The 18,233-nt window shown below is 49.1% G+C and overlaps 6 protein-coding genes across 6 annotated transcripts; 4 read left to right on the forward strand and 2 right to left on the reverse strand.

The window, feature by feature from the left end:
- Window positions 1-2,083: 2,083 nt before the first annotated feature.
- On the reverse strand, window positions 2,084-3,904 carry N7481_004233 (putative GABA permease; the record flags this gene model as incomplete). The annotated part of the gene is made up of 5 exons (XM_057263452.1): window positions 2,084-2,448; window positions 2,504-3,346; window positions 3,405-3,637; window positions 3,695-3,755; window positions 3,820-3,904. 5 exons carry the CDS (start codon window positions 3,902-3,904, stop codon window positions 2,084-2,086), a joined length of 1,587 nt encoding a protein of 528 aa, XP_057125113.1.
- Window positions 3,905-5,094: 1,190 nt separating this feature from the next.
- On the forward strand, window positions 5,095-5,948 carry N7481_004234 (SDR family NAD(P)-dependent oxidoreductase; the record flags this gene model as incomplete). The annotated part of the gene is made up of 2 exons (XM_057263453.1): window positions 5,095-5,575; window positions 5,629-5,948. The coding sequence occupies 2 exons, from the start codon at window positions 5,095-5,097 to the stop codon at window positions 5,946-5,948; spliced, it is 801 nt and encodes a 266-aa protein (XP_057125114.1).
- Window positions 5,949-7,093: 1,145 nt separating this feature from the next.
- N7481_004235 (GNAT family N-acetyltransferase) lies at window positions 7,094-7,852 on the reverse strand (the record flags this gene model as incomplete). Its single annotated transcript, XM_057263454.1, has 2 exons — window positions 7,094-7,729; window positions 7,778-7,852. The coding sequence occupies 2 exons, from the start codon at window positions 7,850-7,852 to the stop codon at window positions 7,094-7,096; spliced, it is 711 nt and encodes a 236-aa protein (XP_057125115.1).
- Window positions 7,853-11,548: 3,696 nt separating this feature from the next.
- On the forward strand, window positions 11,549-12,763 carry N7481_004236 (uncharacterized protein; the record flags this gene model as incomplete). Its single annotated transcript, XM_057263455.1, has 1 exon — window positions 11,549-12,763. One exon carries the CDS (start codon window positions 11,549-11,551, stop codon window positions 12,761-12,763), a length of 1,215 nt encoding a protein of 404 aa, XP_057125116.1.
- A 2,019-nt stretch (window positions 12,764-14,782) lies between these two features.
- Window positions 14,783-16,073, forward strand: N7481_004237 (uncharacterized protein; the record flags this gene model as incomplete). Its single annotated transcript, XM_057263456.1, has 5 exons — window positions 14,783-14,900; window positions 15,002-15,011; window positions 15,087-15,242; window positions 15,309-15,582; window positions 15,654-16,073. 5 exons carry the CDS (start codon window positions 14,783-14,785, stop codon window positions 16,071-16,073), a joined length of 978 nt encoding a protein of 325 aa, XP_057125117.1.
- An 859-nt stretch (window positions 16,074-16,932) lies between these two features.
- Window positions 16,933-18,157, forward strand: N7481_004238 (mannosyltransferase complex subunit MNN9; the record flags this gene model as incomplete). Its single annotated transcript, XM_057263457.1, has 2 exons — window positions 16,933-18,057; window positions 18,137-18,157. The coding sequence occupies 2 exons, from the start codon at window positions 16,933-16,935 to the stop codon at window positions 18,155-18,157; spliced, it is 1,146 nt and encodes a 381-aa protein (XP_057125118.1).
- Window positions 18,158-18,233: the final 76 nt, after the last annotated feature.

An 18,233-nucleotide genomic window follows, 5' to 3' on the forward strand; every position in this document is an offset into this window, starting at 1 on the left:
CTCATGTCTTGAATTCCTACAGAAACCTGACCTAATACAATTTCTGGCCCGTCTTGGCTTAATGTCAAGCTCGTATTCTAGTTTGGTTTTCAGTCTACCGGAGGTCAAGTCAAATCCCGTATGACACGCTAATGGCAGCCACGCGGCACGACAATCGCATATGGTTTCCCTCAACAAGTCCACTGCGTTTTAAGCCCTTCAGGCGTGCATGGTCTATGATAGGCAGCGAAAAACTTATCATCGTGTCGTTCCATATTCAGCTATTCGACGTGTCAATTCCGATTAGGCGTGCTTTGATTCAGTGCGAGTCTGATGTCGTCTGACCCCCTCTACAAGAGATACATGAGCTCGATGTAGATAGGAGTGCGAGGCTTGCATGCATCTAAAGGCTGATTTCGGCTTCCTTTCCCGGATATGAGTAGCTACTAGTAGTCCAAATTTCTATTTCATGATAGTAATATTGTATCTCACAAAGATTCAACTTTGAGGGCATTTCCTCAATTTTGGGAGTTCATAAATTATATTTTCTCTCGGTATTATGTACTGTCTTTCACCTCCCACGACATTGGCCACGCTGGTTTGCAACTTGAAAGGTACTAGTAGCTTCTCGAGAGCCACGAGATAAATTCCGGGACTCGGCTTTCCTGGCATATTCAACGAGAACAAATCAACTTTGATACCCCTCATGTTAGTACGTGTTTCACTACCCCTATAAATCATTGATATTCAGGTCAATCACCTCTGCACACAATACATCACTCATACCAAATGATACATATCACATTCACGGAGTGAAATAAGAATCCGGTGTTGAAATTCCTTGTTTCACTTTCTGCCCCAGAGTTACATTCTCGACAGCACTCTCTTAAGAAAATCCTTGTCAGCCGTGACGGTCGCGATTCCCTGCCCAGGTGCCTATGGCTCCCTGCAACCTGCTGCGTGGACTATGCTATAAGGAACTCAATTAACCAAGAAACGTCGTGGCTTTAAATCACCACATATGCGCCCACTCCTGACGCGATTTTCTTGGCTATGTCATGGTCTCATAAAGCCGTTGTATTTGAGTTCTTTCGCCCCAATCACGACAGCAACTAAATGGTCGCTTGCTGATACTCAATCGGTGCCTCTTCGAAGGGCTTTCAGGTACCCACTGTGCATGCTGAGTGTGAACTAGGTTTGTCAGAGTCCATATTTCAATGTCCCTGGAGGGCTCTAACATACCGTTACATCGTAATTAACCGGTCACGGCTTTTGTTCGAATTTCTGATGCGGCTTAAAATATGATAGACGAAAGGTGACCTATTTTGTGTGCCTTTTTCCATTAGGTCGCTGTTATCGAACCCCAGATCATCATAGACCTCCAGCTATTGTTCTTTGAACTCCTGATCCACTGAGTCTTAATTTACTTTTCTGGTTTATTTCTTGGAGATAGATTTCCTCATCCTTTTTGCTTCTATTCGTGAATTTGTGGCTGACCAGACGATGTGACTAAGAAGGAATGAAGCAGTACATAATGACCAAACCTGTCACGTTTTACATCCGATCTGTAATTGTCCATCTGGCCCCGGGTAATTATATAGAGGCTTTCAAAGGCAATTTAAGAATGGCAGATGAGTAGCGTACGATCCGGCGCCTTCAAGTTTGCTCTGCCATTATACTGGCAGGGGGAACTAATACGTTTAGGTACAGTCGACAAAAGAATCACCAAAATAGTAGGCCTAGTAGGTCTTGAAGCTTTAAGTCTACCTAGGTAAGGACTGACGATTACGGGTGATACCTATTGGTACCTTGAGGGCGGTATCTTCCAAGGTTGGCGGCAACCTTGCAGGCAGTGAGAATTTAATGCGATGAAAAATTACTTACTCGCTCATGGGATCCACTATATTCGAGGGTCTAGGTTCAAGTTGCTTTTCAAGATATAAATTACAAACAGTACTGAATGTTGAAGATATTGAATATTTTACTCTTCCGTTGAGTCTTAGCATACTAAATCTGCGAGAACCTGGAGCTCCTCAGAAGAACCGCCTGTCCACAATTTGTTTGAATTCTTTCTCCATATACTGTACAAATAGAGGAATTTACTCTATGTTTTCTTCTCATCCTGCGCTTCCTCGGGCTGAGGGGCAATCCGCCCAGATTGTTGACCAGACAAGAAGCTAACAGCCCCGGGACCAGTGAAATTCTCCCGCCCTGTCGTAATCCAAGTGATCAGGCTGATAAGAGCAATGACGCCAATTGCTGCACTGGTATAATTCATGGATTGGTGATCAACCGGCGCCGTGCTAGGGAAGTTAAAGGTGATAGAGGCGAACAAAAGAAAAACGAGGCCAAAGATATTGAGACCGATAGATACGGGCGTGGAGAAGGCATATGGTCCTTCCATTTTGGTAACATGGCCAGTAAAGTAGCCAACCAGTCGACTAAAGAGTGCCATTGCATAAGAAAGATCTGCGTTGTTCAGCGTCAGCGATGTCAACTCATATTGAGCCACGAATTCACTTACAAAAGCCTTCCGTCGCGATGGAGATGACTGTCTCGAAGCCGGTCGTTGTGCCAAATTCGATAGAATCGAGGGCTAGCTGCACCACAAGAGTAAGCAACACAGCATTCACTGGAACCTGACTCTTGCTTTCCACTTTGCTGAAGAACTTCGAAAAAGGGAGACCGTTGTCACGAGCAAAGGCGTAGACGGATCGTGAGCCCTCTGCCAAGATATTGTTTCCGGCTACAATGACAATAACTGCGATCAGACTGGAGAGGATGCATGTGGCGGCTTTGTTTCCAGTAGAGTCATAGATGATCTGAATAACAGGGACGCCAGTGCTGCTGTTGGCGGTCTCGGCGATATCTCCGATGCAGAAACAGAGAGTCAAAAGGAATACGAATCCAGTAACAGCGCCCAGAATTACCGCGAGCACAATTGCCTTGGGGGCCTCCTTGGATGCCGATTTCATCTCCTCTGTCATATGCGAGGGCGCATCGTAGCAGCACATGCCAAAGCAGGCTTGCAAAATACCGATGATAGCTGCCATGCCTGTACCCCAGCCTGTTGTATTCTGGAAGTCTTGGAACACGAAGGAAGCCGGTTGCTTGTGATCATTTGTTGCGAGGAGGGTGATAGTCACGACGATAAAAGAGCCAACATTCCAAATCAAGATGAATTTGGAGATACGATGGAGCAGGTGGGATCCCCAGATGTTCACACCGGTCCCGAGAATAGCAACCAAATAGGCCACCAGGACGGTCTGCCATCGCTCAATAACATATTCGGGGAAAATCAAGTTTGCCATGCCAAGTACAAAATTTGAAGCGATATAATTGTTCGTGGCTCCCATCGCGAGAAGACCTTAGTAAGTGTCAGCGTTTGCCTCCAGATAGATTGAAAACGACGAGTGCAGTCATACCAATTAGCATAAACCATCCAGTCACATATGACAGGCCTCGCGCATACCTAGGGGGCGTTAAGGCAGCCACCCAAGAGTATTGGCCACCTGCCACGGGGTACATAGAACACATCTCCGCCATGGGGATCGCCACAGCCAGGGTCAGGAGCGAAACCCCAATGAAACTGAACACCATTACAGGTGGACCACCGGAGTTGACACCAACAATAAACACACCGCTTAGAGCGGTCCATCTGAATAGTCATCAGTAATGCCTCTTTGTTTTATTCGTGCTTTGGAGCGTTTCTCACGATGTCACAACACTGAAGCTGAACCCAATCATACTGAGTAATCCAAACGAGCGCTTGAGCTCTAGAGGATTGTCAGTAAACTTCCCCATCCAATGAATAAAGCTGTTTCCCAAGAGTATACCCACCTTGCTCATAGCCCAGATTCTCGAGTCGCACATCCTCGGTAGTGGTGCCTTTGAAGACTTGGTCGTTCTCATCGCCGTTCGACATGGTGGCAACAGAAGTTTTCTATTTCGACATGCAGAAGTCCGTAATGGAGAATTCAACGGTAGTGGCGGGTGACAGCCCATTCTTTAAACAGTCCAAGGCGCCCAATGCACCTTTCCTTCCCCATACTCTCCTAGACAACCCCATGGAGGTCCCATAGTCACATCAGTCCGATAAGATAGATGGACCCTACGACTTCCTGATCGAGAAGGTCTCCGCGACTGAGGTGGAGACCGGTATGCCAGTCCCGGTCCAGCTGCGAACTTTCTCGGGACTTTTGCGGGGGGGGCAAGACAGGGCCTCAAGACGCCTACCGATAAGCCGGGGTCGGAGAGCCTGTCATTTGTCGGGGATCCGTCAGACCCAGAGGTCGATATCTGCCAATGAAGGATTTATTGTGAGTATTGTGTAATGAGAAAACGGCGAAGGCGCTCCCCATCTCCTGAGGTTACCCTTGTTGATCTAGTTCAACTATAAAGCCAAGAACGACATTGTCATAGTCCCAGATTGATGGGGTGACCAAGCTTCGCCTTGGCCGATGCCACGGCCTTCTTGTTTTGTCCTGCAGACAATGGCTGCCCCAATCGGATGAACGAACGGAGTTGGACCGAGACGCCGCCTGAGGCAATGAAGCTGGTGTCCTAAATAGGAGATAGGGCTTAGGGCTTCGGAACAGTCACTTTCCGACGAGTCAGAGAGCGTATTTTTGGATTACAGCCCCCTCGTATCTGCCCAACTGGAGCATGCATGTCTCCAACTGCAGAATTGATGCAGATGTCCATGAACCAAGCTTATTTTCAGCCTCAATACTTATCCAATTACCAGATCAAATTACCGAGCCACTGTACGATGTTCATCACAAGTCTTTTTCCTTATCTCCAGTCGTAAGTTCGCGCCATTCGTTCTATACATGCCGATGATGACTGCTGTATCGACAATACACCTCGGCACTTCTAACATCCTTGGATAGGACGATCAGATTTCCCCCATAAAACCCAACGGCCGAGCAAACAGCATTTGGGTCAAGGTGGATAGGAGACCACGAGTCCTCAGCGGAAACAAGTGCATCCGTTTTCCGTTTACACGCCATCAATGCTTTCTATTTAAACCGCCTCCCCCTGTACCCTGTTCATAGCAAAATCACGAAATTTTTATATCACATCCCCAGTCACAAGTCCTGCTTTCACAACAAAATGACTAAAATTGAGACCCCGGAGCAAATCCTTGCCGGCAAGACATGCCTAATTACTGGCGGCGGTGGCGGTCTTGGAAAAGCCATCGCGACCAAATTCCTTGAGGCCGGTGCCAACGTGGTCATCTGTGATATCAATGAAGAACGTCTCCAGGAGACTTCGACAGAACTGTCTTCCAAAGGCCCATTGAAGGCTATTAAGGCTGACATTACCAAAAAGAACGAAGTAGAGGCTCTTTTTGCCGAGCTGATCGGAGCATTTGGGAAGATCGATGTGCTCGTCAACAATGCCGCCATTATGGACACTTTCAACCCTGTCGGTGACCTCGAAATCGACCAATGGGACCGTGTTATGGCTCTCAATCTTACCGCGCCTTTTGTCTTGAGCAAGCTCGCTGTTCGCAACATGTTGGAACAATCCAACCCAGATGGTCGAATCATCAACATTACATCCGTCGCAGGTCGTGCTGGATGGGCCGGTGGTATGTGCAGAATCCTCTCATTTCTTCTATCTATACCGCCTAACAACTCTTAGGTGCTGCGTATACGGCCAGCAAACACGGTCTTGTCGGACTGACGAAAAACACCGCTGCATTCTATGGTAACAAGGGTATTAAGTGCAATGCACTCATGATGGGTGGCATGAATACCAACATTGCCGATGTATTCAAGAACGGGATGAACATGGAGGGGTACCAAAAGTTCAGTTCAGTTTATGAAGCTGTCAAAGCCCCCATGTGCGATGTGGATGAGGTCGCCGGCTTATGTACTAACCTGACTTATGGCAAGGGTGCTAGCATCATCAATGGTGCCTGCATTGCTGTTGACAACGGCTGGAGCTGTGTTGTTGGCTAAAAAAGAACATCTACACTCGGAATATTTGTCTAATCTGTTTTCTGGCTGGTTTTCTATGCACATACATATGTACTATATTCAAGAAAGCGAAACAATCCAATCAACCAGCATTCGAGCAAATTTTTGAATTATCGCTCCAGGGGATTGGGCGGCATTCCAGGTTCCTCTTCCCACTGCTCTGCTCCTTCGGGAATATCCACGATCGCGTGTTTGGTCCAAATATGGATAATCCCACTCATTAATTCCTTGTCCAGATCCTCGAGGCACCCCCCCTTTCACATTCGATGTTGCCCTGGGATCGGGCTTCTCGCCGGGTGAGGGGACATAGTCACGGAATCGATGTAACAAACGAGCTCCACAGCCTTTGCAAAATAAGCATTCCATGTGGCGACCCTTTATGGTGATTCGAGTGTAACTCCCCACAAGATCTGATACAGAGTCTGGAAGCTCGAAGTAGGGGAATATGGCCGTAATGCCAAAGGCGGAGGAGCTCTGGTGCCTACATTCAGTGCAGTGACAGGCATAAATCGCGAGGGGTTTGTCGGTCGAGGTGGTAAACTGGATTTTGGAACATTGGCAACGCGCTTTCATTCCCATTTTGAAGAGAAAGATGGGATTTCCGGGGATCTGAAAAGAATATTCCAAGAGGTGAGTTTGGACGCGTGGTTGGAAATGAGGGGTAGATGACTTATATGAATACGAGTTTTGCCGATTGACAGTAGTATCGTTGACCTTGCGCGAACATTCAGTTGTTAGTACAATCCAACAGAAGGTTGTATGGACATATGTCTTAGCTTCAGAATTTACACAAATCATCAATAACCCAATATAAGAATAATTACCCGATTCCATGTTCGACTGTACAGAATTTGTGAAGGAAGACGGCATCTCCCCCATAGCCCTCGCTTTATTACTTCAGCCTCTCTGCTCTAGAGATATTGCATCTATGTCGAATAATTTCCTTGAAGTTCCTCACATCTGGATTCCACCAAGGTACTCACATATTCTCTTATCGAGTATTCAATTTAAATAAGTAGAAAAACAAAAGAAGTCCCAACCTGAACTAATTTGGAAATTTTCTTTATTTCATTCGAACACCACGGTGAGATCTGACCAAATAATTCTAGCGCAGTCACCAACCTGAGCTATCTAGATAAAAGTTCATCTACGACCTCTCTCTTCCCACCCACCCAATCATCCCAACAGAGCGAAAGATATGCCGTATCCCGACCTCTATCTTTCTGTTCTCCATATGACGGTTTTTCGCGCCCGTTGTGTACCTTTCCTCTCGCGTCGGCATCGGGAACGACTTTATTCCACCGTAAGATCCCCTCCAGTTGAAACCCCATCCTCTGCGCTGCGGACAGCGACGCCTTATTCGGAGGATCAGCAAGCCACTGCATCCGACGAAGGCCTAAACCACCTTGCTCCGGGGAATCTAGCGCATAATGAAGAAGGAGTCCGATTGCATGGGTTGTGACGTGAGTTCGCTGGTATGGAGGGAGAATAATGATGTACCCAACCTCCGCGGAGAGGTGAGCCGCCGTGGCAGCCATGTATGAAACCATCCCAGCGAGTTCACCTTCGGGGTCGACCACTGAAGGTGGCTTCCTCTTATCAATTACCGCGAAGCACACAACTGATGGTTGTGCATTCACAAAGTTCTCGATAAATTTGGTCACGAACTCTTGGTCTGTGTCAAAGGGTCCGATAGACATATACCTGTAGAGCTCTGGATGGTCCTTGGACCCGTCAAAGAAGGGCTTAGCATGCTTGCTCACCTTTTCCCATGTTAGTCACAAGGTCGTATTTTAATCGAGGGAACCTACATTGAATGGCGTCAACTTAACCAAGCCATCGGACAACTCTCGTACAGGAAAGCAGAAGTCAATCGGCATAACCATTGTAGCAGGTGGTAACTTAATAATGGTGTAATTGCTCTTAAGAGTGCTTGGGGCGGATCAAGATTTGTCGATGAGGGGTTGTCTGACATTTGCGATCCACAGGTGGGCATGATCGACAAGACTGCAGCGGTGTTGCATTCGAGTTCGGATCTTTTCTTTTGATCACCAACTCGGCTAATTGGGGCAATTGGATCTATATTCCGGAAAATTCTGAGTTTATTAACAAATCAAATATTGCAATTGATCTTGGAAGGCAGAACTCCAAATCATATGTTTGGTATTGGTGTAGACAATTACACATGGCGTGCATGGTATCATGAGATGTATTTCCGACTTCTTTTCAATTGCACAATATGGAGATACCAACTACGGACACGAACTTGCCATTTCCTCCGTTAAATGATACTATATTGCATTTAAATCTATGGACCGATAAATGTGACGCGCGTTGAATTGACTTGGAATGATAAATCACTAGTAGTGGATTTAACTATCTTCCGAATCGCTATGAATTCCAGAATAATTTCAACTACTTCAAAACAAAATTCTTATTCGTCTACATTGCTAGACACATGAACATGGAATAACTTCATGCTTATCCTTGGCTGTCTAATACAAAGACTAGGCTCGTTAAAACCTGGATAGGTATAATACTTATTGGCACCTATGACCGATGACAAAATCTTCTATCTGATCGAACCTTGAAATGGAGGGCCATTTTTTGACGGTGACTCAGTTCTATCTAAGTACCCCTATTAGGAGAAACCCATCCTTGATCGTTCCTTCAATACTGAGCCATCATCGCTCAGTCAGCACCGATAATCATTGTATTTATATCAGCGTGCCGAGACAGCCCATCCGATATGAAAATAGCAGCCGGAAATATGACGTTGTTTCATTATTTAGAAGCCGCCGTGTCGAGAAGTATCTGACTGCCGAGGGTATGTATGTCAACCACTACAGCAGCTGTAGCTCTGTGTTGTCCACTCGGGCATCTAGAGCGAGTCTGTGGACAGTAAAAACTGCTCACAATACAAAAATCACAGGTTTTGCTCCTCTCTATGGCATGTACAAGTGGCTGGTGGGGGAATTCAAGCGAGCGGCCTAGAGTGTGAATAAATGTGGGATGAGGACGGTGAGTGACAGTGAAAGTACAGATCTTGAAGTTCCGTGTGGTACCGGCGGTCTAAAAGCAAAAGCAAGCTATACTAGTTTCATCTCAATTTCATGGCTCCTCTTGTCGGCAGCCCGAGAAATGTGATTTTTGAGGTTTCATACTATAACAACGTGCCTATTCTAGCTATGCGGAGGTTATCTTTGGTATATCCATGTTTGTCACTTCTAGTAGGGATCATGAGCTCATAATCTTACTCCTCATAGCCAAAATAAACTTCATGCTGTCACCACAGCTCATGTTTCACGCAAACCCACGGGGGCTCCGCGGATTTCAATAGCCACAGATGAGACAAATGGTTAGAAGGTTAAACAGGTCGAACATTCAGCTGCCAAAAAAGAGCACCAACCTTTCGTATATTGGGCAACGAAAATACATAGGCTCCCCACGCCGGTCCTCTGTAAATCCCGCATCCCCACCAGATTGCAGAAATTACCTGAAATGACCTCGTAGTGAATGGAATGTGCTGAATGAAACTTGAACCGGAATGCCACATGGGCAGTCTATGGCCATCGTATCCAGTCAAGAGGGCGGTCCTGGCCGCCAACCCCTCATCTGCTCTGCTTCCGCCTCTAATATTAGCCGTTTTCCTGATGAGCGCGCTAGACGCTACTTTTAGAAAGTTTGATGGTGTGGGTTCGTGGAATGAGCATCTCACGGGATCGCCAACCAGCATATAATACGCCCAAGACATTTCAGACGATAGGCTCGTCGTTTAACTACTTCCTGGTTTTGTTTCTCTTTTTGTTCTGTCGGCCCTTCACTCCAGGAGAGACTATTTGGCATGCATTAGGGCTGGAGGTCATGCAGGGGCATCATCAGCAAGGCTACACCGATCTAACCTGCGTTGAGCCACCGTCTTTTCGACAACTGCTACTCTGTATGTATCTCAGTGGCAGCCCTAATACTGGCCTCCCATCTGGCAGCGACTCAAGGAGGGCTGAGACTACATTCCTTCCCGGAGAGTTGCATTTGGAAACTCTGTTTTTCTCAGCTCGCTCCGTCATCAAGTATCAGGGGGAAGCAGCCTTCGGATAAATCAACGCCGATCGTTACTTGGTGCTGCAAGTCCCCGTCTGTCAGCCAGACTAGATGCCAGATCGATCCAGTCTTGCAGTTCGAGCTAGCCCTGAAGAAATCCAGCTTGCCTCCACCCTGTGCATTGAACGCCTCCTGACTCATAGCTCTTTCTTTGAGGGTGGTGGGGGTAGTAAACAGAGCCACCATCACGGCGAGTCACTCACTCATCGCCTATCCGAGACACCCACACTCACGGGTCCTGAAAGAAGTAAATTACCGGAAATAGCAAAAAGCAAAAAAAAAAAGGAATTAGAGTAGTAAAGTAGTAAAGTAGTAAAGTAGTAAAGAAGAGGTGACATGCGATATGGATCACAGCCAGTCAGCGTGCGCGGTTTCCTCCCTCCTCGCGAGGTGATAGGTGTCGGCTGATCGGAGAGGTTGAAGGGGAGGACGGATAGTGGTTGGCTGGATACTACAACCATGAGCGATCGATCCCCCTCTATGGAGCACTGACCAAGACTAGCGGGCACCGAACGGTCGTTGGCGCAGTCGCTAGTGCCCGGGATGTCAGCCACGAAGGACGCGGACGCGTGCGAATCACTTTGCGGGATGACCGGGGATGGTCGTCTTCACGCATGACCCCGGGCGATCAACCGCGCCTGATGTTTGGATCACCGCCCTCCTTTGCCCAGTTGGGGCCAGCCACTGCAGCTCGATCGGGACGGTGCATGATCGGAATTGTAAAGTGATGGGGGGATATCACTCTCCAATGTGTCGCTGTGCCTTGGAAAGAAGTGTAGATACAGTATCTCAGGTCATCCGGCGGTGCCGCGTGGAGAAATGGTGGTGTACCTGGGCAAAGGGGGTTTCACCGGTGCCTGGCAGATAGTTCATTTAAAAGAAGACTCATCTTTCTCTGTCCCTGTGTCTCTCCTTCTTTCTCTCTCCTGCTGTTTGATGATAGAAGAAGGAAGAGAGTGCATCTTTTTCTTTTCTTTTTCTCGGTTCGCTTCCCGACTGTCTCCAGAGTGACCCGTATCAGCACGACATTACAGATCAATCCCCAATCCTGTCGCGACGGCCCGCAGACTAGCGAGGTACTCGATTTGCGATTTGCGCCTTGGTGCCCCACAGTTGAAAACCCAGGTTTGCAAAGTGGTCTAGAACAGAATCACGGAATAAACGGAAGGACGGAAGTTACTGGCTGAATGCCACCAACCGCACCGTCTCGGGAGGGAGGAATGAGACTGGATTCAAAGTGAGTCAAGCGAATAAACCCCGGAGGATATCCATTGGCGCGTGTACGGCGGAAGAGCAAAAAAGGGACAGAGGGAGGTGTGAGTAGTAGTGAGGGTGAGTGGTGGTGTGTGGACGGAAAGAAAAGAGTGTGTGGAGCCAATGACGACATGCGGGCCCAAGATACAAGGCGGCCCCCGGATTAGGAAGCCACAGTAATTTGAGGAAAGAGCGACGCACTAACATATTCATGGCTTACCTTGCAGATGCGACGAAAACAAGTAAAATACTCCCGTCCTTCTTCCTCTTCGCAATCCTCTTCCGATTCTTACCCCTCTTCTCTCACTTCTCACGGCAGTAAGTTGACTTCTTCTCTTCTTCACCCTTGTTACTATTTTATCCAACACCAACACACCACAATTCCAACATTCTCCGCTTGTCTCCGCTCGTCTCCGCTCGACACGTGTGACATTCTCGGTTTCATTCCATATCTGATCGCCTGCATCTTAGGCCTCTCCTCTGCTTCTCCTCGTTCGCTGCCATATCGACCGCGCGATCATCTTGAGAGTTTATTCCTCAAGCACGGATACCCCACCCCCGTCTCTCTCTCCTCCTTGCGAGACCTGACGGCCACTTCATCCACTTATAACCCACCTTCCCCCTCTCTTTCGCCTTCCCCACGCCCTCGTCGTTACCGTCCGCACTACTCCCGGCGCTCGGATCCTCCTACCGACGCCTTTGAGTCTCTATCTCTCTCTTCTTCGTCAACTCGTCCCATTCAAATCCCCCGCCGCCGCGGTTCACTCTACGAGGACGATCTTCCCGTCACCCCGCTTACCGGCCGTTTCGATAAACACTCCTACTTTGAAGACTGGGAGCGTGCCTCATCATCGGCAAAGTCCAGGCACCTCGCGACTTCCCGAACAGGTTATCGTTCCCGATATCCAAGAATGCGCTCCGACCATTCGCCCTTCGTCTCACCAGCCGGTTCCCCTGTCATGTCTCCAAGACGTCCCAGTTCCCCGCAACCCTCGCGCTCTCGTACTCAAAACTCCGCCAAGTCCATGCCAGGCTTTCATATCGGCAACTTGCCTCGCTTCCACCCCGCTGTCTATCAGTCTACTCCTTCCGGTCACAGCGCTGCTGGCCAACCTCCATCCCCACGACAAACGCGGCAACACAACTACCGGCCCTCGTCAAGTTCCCGCGATATGACATGGCAATATCGTGACCTTCTCGACGGTTCCCACCAGAGCCCGGAGGCTCCCCGTCTTGATCCTCTCCTCAGCCCGGGTCCCGTCACGCCCTTGGCCCTGGAAGGCAATGACTATCTGGCAGCCGGGACCTCCAGTGCGGCGGACCACCGCACCCCTCGTGAGAACTCAAAGCCGCAGTCAGGACCTACACCGGATATGATCGATAAATTGATCGCCCGCGAGAATGAGAAGGCTCGTACGCGCAAGGCGGCCTTCAGTCGGTGATAACTAGCCTGTGGCTAGCATTCCTCACTAGTTTATCTTCTGTCCCTATGCTTCACAAGATTCCTTCCGCGTGAACCCGCTGCAGCTACTGCTACTGCATCAGATATTGGTGTTCTTTTGGTCATTTCCATGCGTTTCATCTTCCCAATCCCTTGCTGGCTCGGAATTTGGTCATACCATCTTCAAAAACAGATACCAGGTTGGCATTGCCTTGCCTGGGGTTTTTTTCCTTGGCACGGTTGAACAGTACACACCCCTATTTGCCCCAGATCTTATGTTCCTTCTGCATCACGATTCATGTATCTATAATACCCCGAGTTCCACAAATGGAGACTCATAAACCATATACCGTCCAAACCGGCCTGATCATTACATATTTATCTATCGGTAGTCTTTCTTTCTCCCATAAAGGGTCTTGTACTTGCGGTTGGAACTTGAATTCCTATGGTTCCGACCCCTGAATTGCTCTAGTCATCCACCATCCGGGGTTTGGCTTGGACCGGACGAAAACCACGTTCGTACCAGAGCGCATTGGATATATTCACTCAAATGCATCCCACGATTACTATAATGGAGATCTGGCACTGGAATTCTGGGTATAGTGGACGGTGGCGTCAATTGGCTTTCTCTGACCAATTGGGACCGGGTGTCAACCTTCCCAGGTTAGTATCATGCATGATGAAGTGTACAGCCATCGGCGCCAGACGTAGCCGCCGGACATTTCCCCTACAAACCTTAATTCATCGTTCTCTTGTTACAGCCCAAGCAGTCAGCTCACATTTATAAATGCCTCGGCGATAAGAGAAATTGGGCCCAACTAATCGTTCTTGCGACAAACGGATGGTGAGACTGATGTTGAACAAAAGTGATACTAGTATCGACATAATCGAGAAGATCTGCTAGCCCTACGATATTCCAAGGTTGTCGTGTGCAAACTTCAAAGCTACTAGTACTGTATAAGCTACTCCGCTCCCATGGTTTCAATATCCCAAATGGGTCTAGTCATTTAATATGTTGCCTTTCCCTGGTTGGCCTGGAAAGAGCGAGCCAGTTTAGGATGCGGCTCGTCAGGCAAGCACCCGCGGACTCTCAGTATATCAATGAGCCCTTCTTCCTTTCTTCCCTTCTTCCCTTCCGACTTACTCCCCAGACTCTTCTTCTCCTTGCCTTCATTCTCCCCATCTCCATCCATATCTCCATCCGCTTTCTTTTATGCGCGAGTCTTTTATATCATCAGTGTTTCCTCTTCCTCCTCCTTTTCCTCCTCCTCCTCCTCTTCCTCCTCCTCGAATTCTTCTTCTTTCTCCTATTTCCACTTCAACTAACATTGACCCACAAGATTCTGCTCAACCTCACTCTATGCTCATTGCTCGCTCAAGCTGCTGGGGATGCAAGCTCGCCTGATAATTATACTAATAACCGGCAATAGCTCACTTCTTTCCTACCTTGGCCTTTCCCACCCCTACACTCTCCTACCCCCTCTGACACTGCGCCATTAGTACACTCTAGACTCTAGGCCGTAGGTCCCCCCAGCACTACTTGCACATACTACCCATCCCCGGCTTCGGTGAGTCCATCCCCTCTCTCTTTGAAACCCACCAGCAGCAAAAGCGAGCAATGAGCCGAGTGTACGACTTCGAAAATGAGCAACCCCCCAACCTTGGCCGATTCAGGAATATACTTTTTTGTATAGTTCCTAGTCGAACGCCACCAAAATCGACACCTGAGGCATTGAAAGCGGATCCCGGAGGTCAGTCCTCGCTCCCCGGAGGAACGATGCGGGGCCCTTCAGGGCTTAATTTGAAGAAGCAGTTCAACTCTCCCTCCTCTCCTCCCCAATTGCTCCGGATTCCCCAGAATTACGTCCCCGGAATATCCGTCAACACTCCCAACACCTCTCTCATTCCCCGCGATCGTTGGAATCGTCGTTAGATACGGACCCTACCCCGTCGCACGCGCTCCACGCTAAATCGGATCAAGGCGCCGCTGACGCATCACTCTTTTCAATCTTGATCCAAAATGTCATCGGCGCAGGCGCCCGTGCAGGACTCACCTACATCTGCGCCCGCTGTGACGAGTAAGAAGGACTACAAGGGTTTCGTGGCGGGTGTGTTTTCCGGAATTACAAAGCTGAGTGGTAAGTTGATCCTCGAACCCTATACTGCGCCGCTCTGATTTCGAGCCAATTACCCTTTCCCAATTGTTGTTTGCATTCCGCTAACAAATGGCTACCTCCAGTTGGCCATCCGTATGTTCTATTCCAGCCCCCCCTGCTCCTACCGACCCATAACAAATCTACAATAACTGACGGCATACGCGGTAGATTCGATACCGTCAAGGTCCGCCTTCAGACCAGCAAAGATGGACATTTCAAGGGACCATTGGATTGCACACTACAGACAGTGCGGAAAGAAGGTGTGAGAGGCTTTTACAAGGGTGCTACCCCGCCGCTGGTCGGATGGATGGTCATGGACTCCGTGTGAGTATTCCTGGGGGCCGATGAGTGAGCTGCAGCTTTGAGCAGGAACTAACGCCGAGAGAACAGCATGCTTGGCTCATTGACGCTCTACCGGCGGCTACTGCTCGAGAACGTCTTTTCTCAATCTCATTTACGCTCTTATATCCCATTCTGCCGCAGCCAACCTGATCTGAAGACCCTCCCATCCTTTGGTCACGGTATTGCGGGTATCATGGCCGGCACAACCGTCTCTTTTATCGCTGCGCCCGTCGAACACATCAAGGCCCGGCTTCAAGTTCAGTACGCCGCGGACAAGACCAAGCGCATGTATAGCGGCCCGATTGACTGTCTCCGCAAGATTGTATGTGAAAGAAACGAGGACTCCGACGTGGTATCCTATATCCTACAAACAGCCAGCTAACGAAGAGACAGCTTAGCACACATGGCATTCGCGGCGTTTACCGCGGACTCTTTGCAACCATCCTATTCCGATCCTTTTTCTTCTTTTGGTGGGGCTCATACGACGTTCTCACACGCTACATGAAACAAAACACCAACATGTCCGCGCCCCTAATAAACTTCTGGGCAGGCGGAATCTCCGCCCAGATTTTCTGGCTCACCTCGTACCCCTCGGACGTGGTGAAACAACGACTCATGGTTGACCCGATGGGCGGCAAACTTAATGACGGACCGAGGCAGTTCCGAGGCTGGAAGGACGCAGCACGGACTGTCTTCCAGGAGCGTGGCTGGCGAGGATACTGGCGCGGATTTGTACCCTGCTTCCTCAGAGCATTCCCGGCGAATGCGATGGCCTTGGTGGCATTTGAGGGAGTGATGCGGATGAATTTCTGATTTGTATACTATGTACATACCTAGAAGCGATCATGAAAAGTAGAGACTAGACTCATTTTGCTAGCGGATTGTTTTGCCTAATGCATGGTCTTGAGAATGTGTGGGTTCAACAAATTCCTTGGCCTACATATGCTAACTAGTAGTATAATATAGGTGTTGTGGGTGGGATACTACTACGTAGTAAAGATTCAGTATAAGACAGTAACTGTCGAGTTTGCTGCTAAAATGACCACCTCGGCACTCAATTAGCTACTTTATCACATATGATAGCAATTGAATTCGCCATTGGTCGACAATCTGATCTAATAACTGAAATATGTGGCGGCACAGATGGAATGTTGATCTTCTGGCCGCGTTCGGCCACCGTCGGCCTCCGGCAAGCTGTTTTGGGGATTCCGCCAGAACAGAGGGATTGTCTCCGATTCGCAGCTACCAGCTGTCATTGGGCCAGCGCGTGGCTCAGGATGTTTCCGTGATGATGATTCGTCAATGGTTGGCTAATTGGCTAGTAGAGAAGTAGTAGTAGATTAGGAGGAGTGGGGGGTGGAGTAGTTTAGTACGGAGGCATCCTCCTTCCGGAGAGCGACGGGCAGTTTCAATTTCGAGAGTCTTGACTTTTCTTCTCCTCTTCTCTTTTCCCTTTCCCAGTGGTATAGACATGCAGGTTTCTATTTGGTTTCAACTTTTTGGTCTTCTCTGAAGAGCAGGTCTCACCATCTCACCTCTCACGGTCTGACGGTCTGGACCCTCTGGCTTGCCTGAGGCACGGCTGATCGACAACAAGTGCGACGTTGGCATCAGCCAAGAACTCGCATCAACTTTAACCTGGTCAAACAATCCACAGGAAAAGGGAACGGCCATGGCCGTCGCACGCTCGATGCGACGTACGAGCCCCATTAGCCTGCTTCTGGCTGCACTGCTTGCCTTCGGCTTCATCTGTTTCATACTCAGTCCTTCAACCCCTTCTGCTCCCTCCACACCCGCCGAGGCGGCCTCATCGCGTCAACGCCAACAAAACGCCGCCGAGCATCATCTCTCCCCACCCACACAACCCTTCCTCAAATCGCAATCCTACCGCAGCAATGGCATCCAAGCTCCCCCGCCCGTGGTGCATTACAATCTCAACAACCTCACCAGCACAAGTGACTCCATCGCCAACGGCGAGCGCATCCTCATCCTCACCCCACTCGCCCGCTTCTACCAACAGTATTGGGACAACCTGGAGAAACTGAGCTACCCACATGAGCTCATTTCCCTCGGCTTCATCGCACCCAAAACAAATGCCGGAAATGCCGCAATTGCTGCCCTGGAGAAGGCCATCTCGAAGACCCAAAATGGTCCCATCGACAATCGCTTCGCAAGCATCTCCATCCTCCGTCAAGACTTCGATCCACCCCTCACCTCCCAAGACGAAAAAGTCCGGCACAAACTCTCTGCCCAGAAAGAGCGTCGCGAGTCAATGAGCCGCGCCCGGAACAGCCTCGTCTTCACTACCCTAGGTCCCAGCACTTCGTGGGTCCTCTGGTTAGATGCCGACATCGTCGAAACACCGACCTCGTTAATTCAGGATCTAACAAGCCACAACCAACCCGTTATTGTCCCAAACTGCTTCCAGCGGTACTACGATACTCAGTCTCGCAAATGGGATATCCGCCCATACGACTTTAACTCCTGGATAGACAGCGAGCAGGCCCAGGAACTCGCCAAGCAAATGGGCCCAGACGATATCCTACTAGAGGGATACCATGAGCTGCCCACCTACCGCACGCTAATGGCCTACCTGGCCGACCTCAAGGCCCTTGACCCTAGACGTCTCCTCGCCCTCGATGGAGTCGGTGGTACTGCCTTGATGGTCAAAGCTGATGTCCACCGCGACGGCGCCATGTTCCCTGCCTTCCCGTTCTTCCACCTCGTTGAAACGGAGGGGTTTGCCAAGATGGCTCGTCGGTTGGGGTACGAGGTCTTTGGTCTGCCGGATTACCTCGTAAGTCGTTAATATCACCTTTTGAGGAATTCGCTTAGATTGTATCTGACTTTGCTAATATTTCCCCCCTTTTTTTTAGATTTATCATTATAACGAGTGAATGGGTCAATCCCACCACCTGTAGCTAGAATGTATGAATGTATGCATCGCGCGTTGAGCGCAGCGGTCTGCATCCT

The sequence above is a fragment of the Penicillium waksmanii genome (assembly GCF_028829765.1).
Source record: "Penicillium waksmanii strain IBT 27052 chromosome Unknown utg000004l:1.0-5674109.0:1.0-5678898.0, whole genome shotgun sequence".
NCBI classification, from domain to species: domain Eukaryota; kingdom Fungi; phylum Ascomycota; class Eurotiomycetes; order Eurotiales; family Aspergillaceae; genus Penicillium; species Penicillium waksmanii.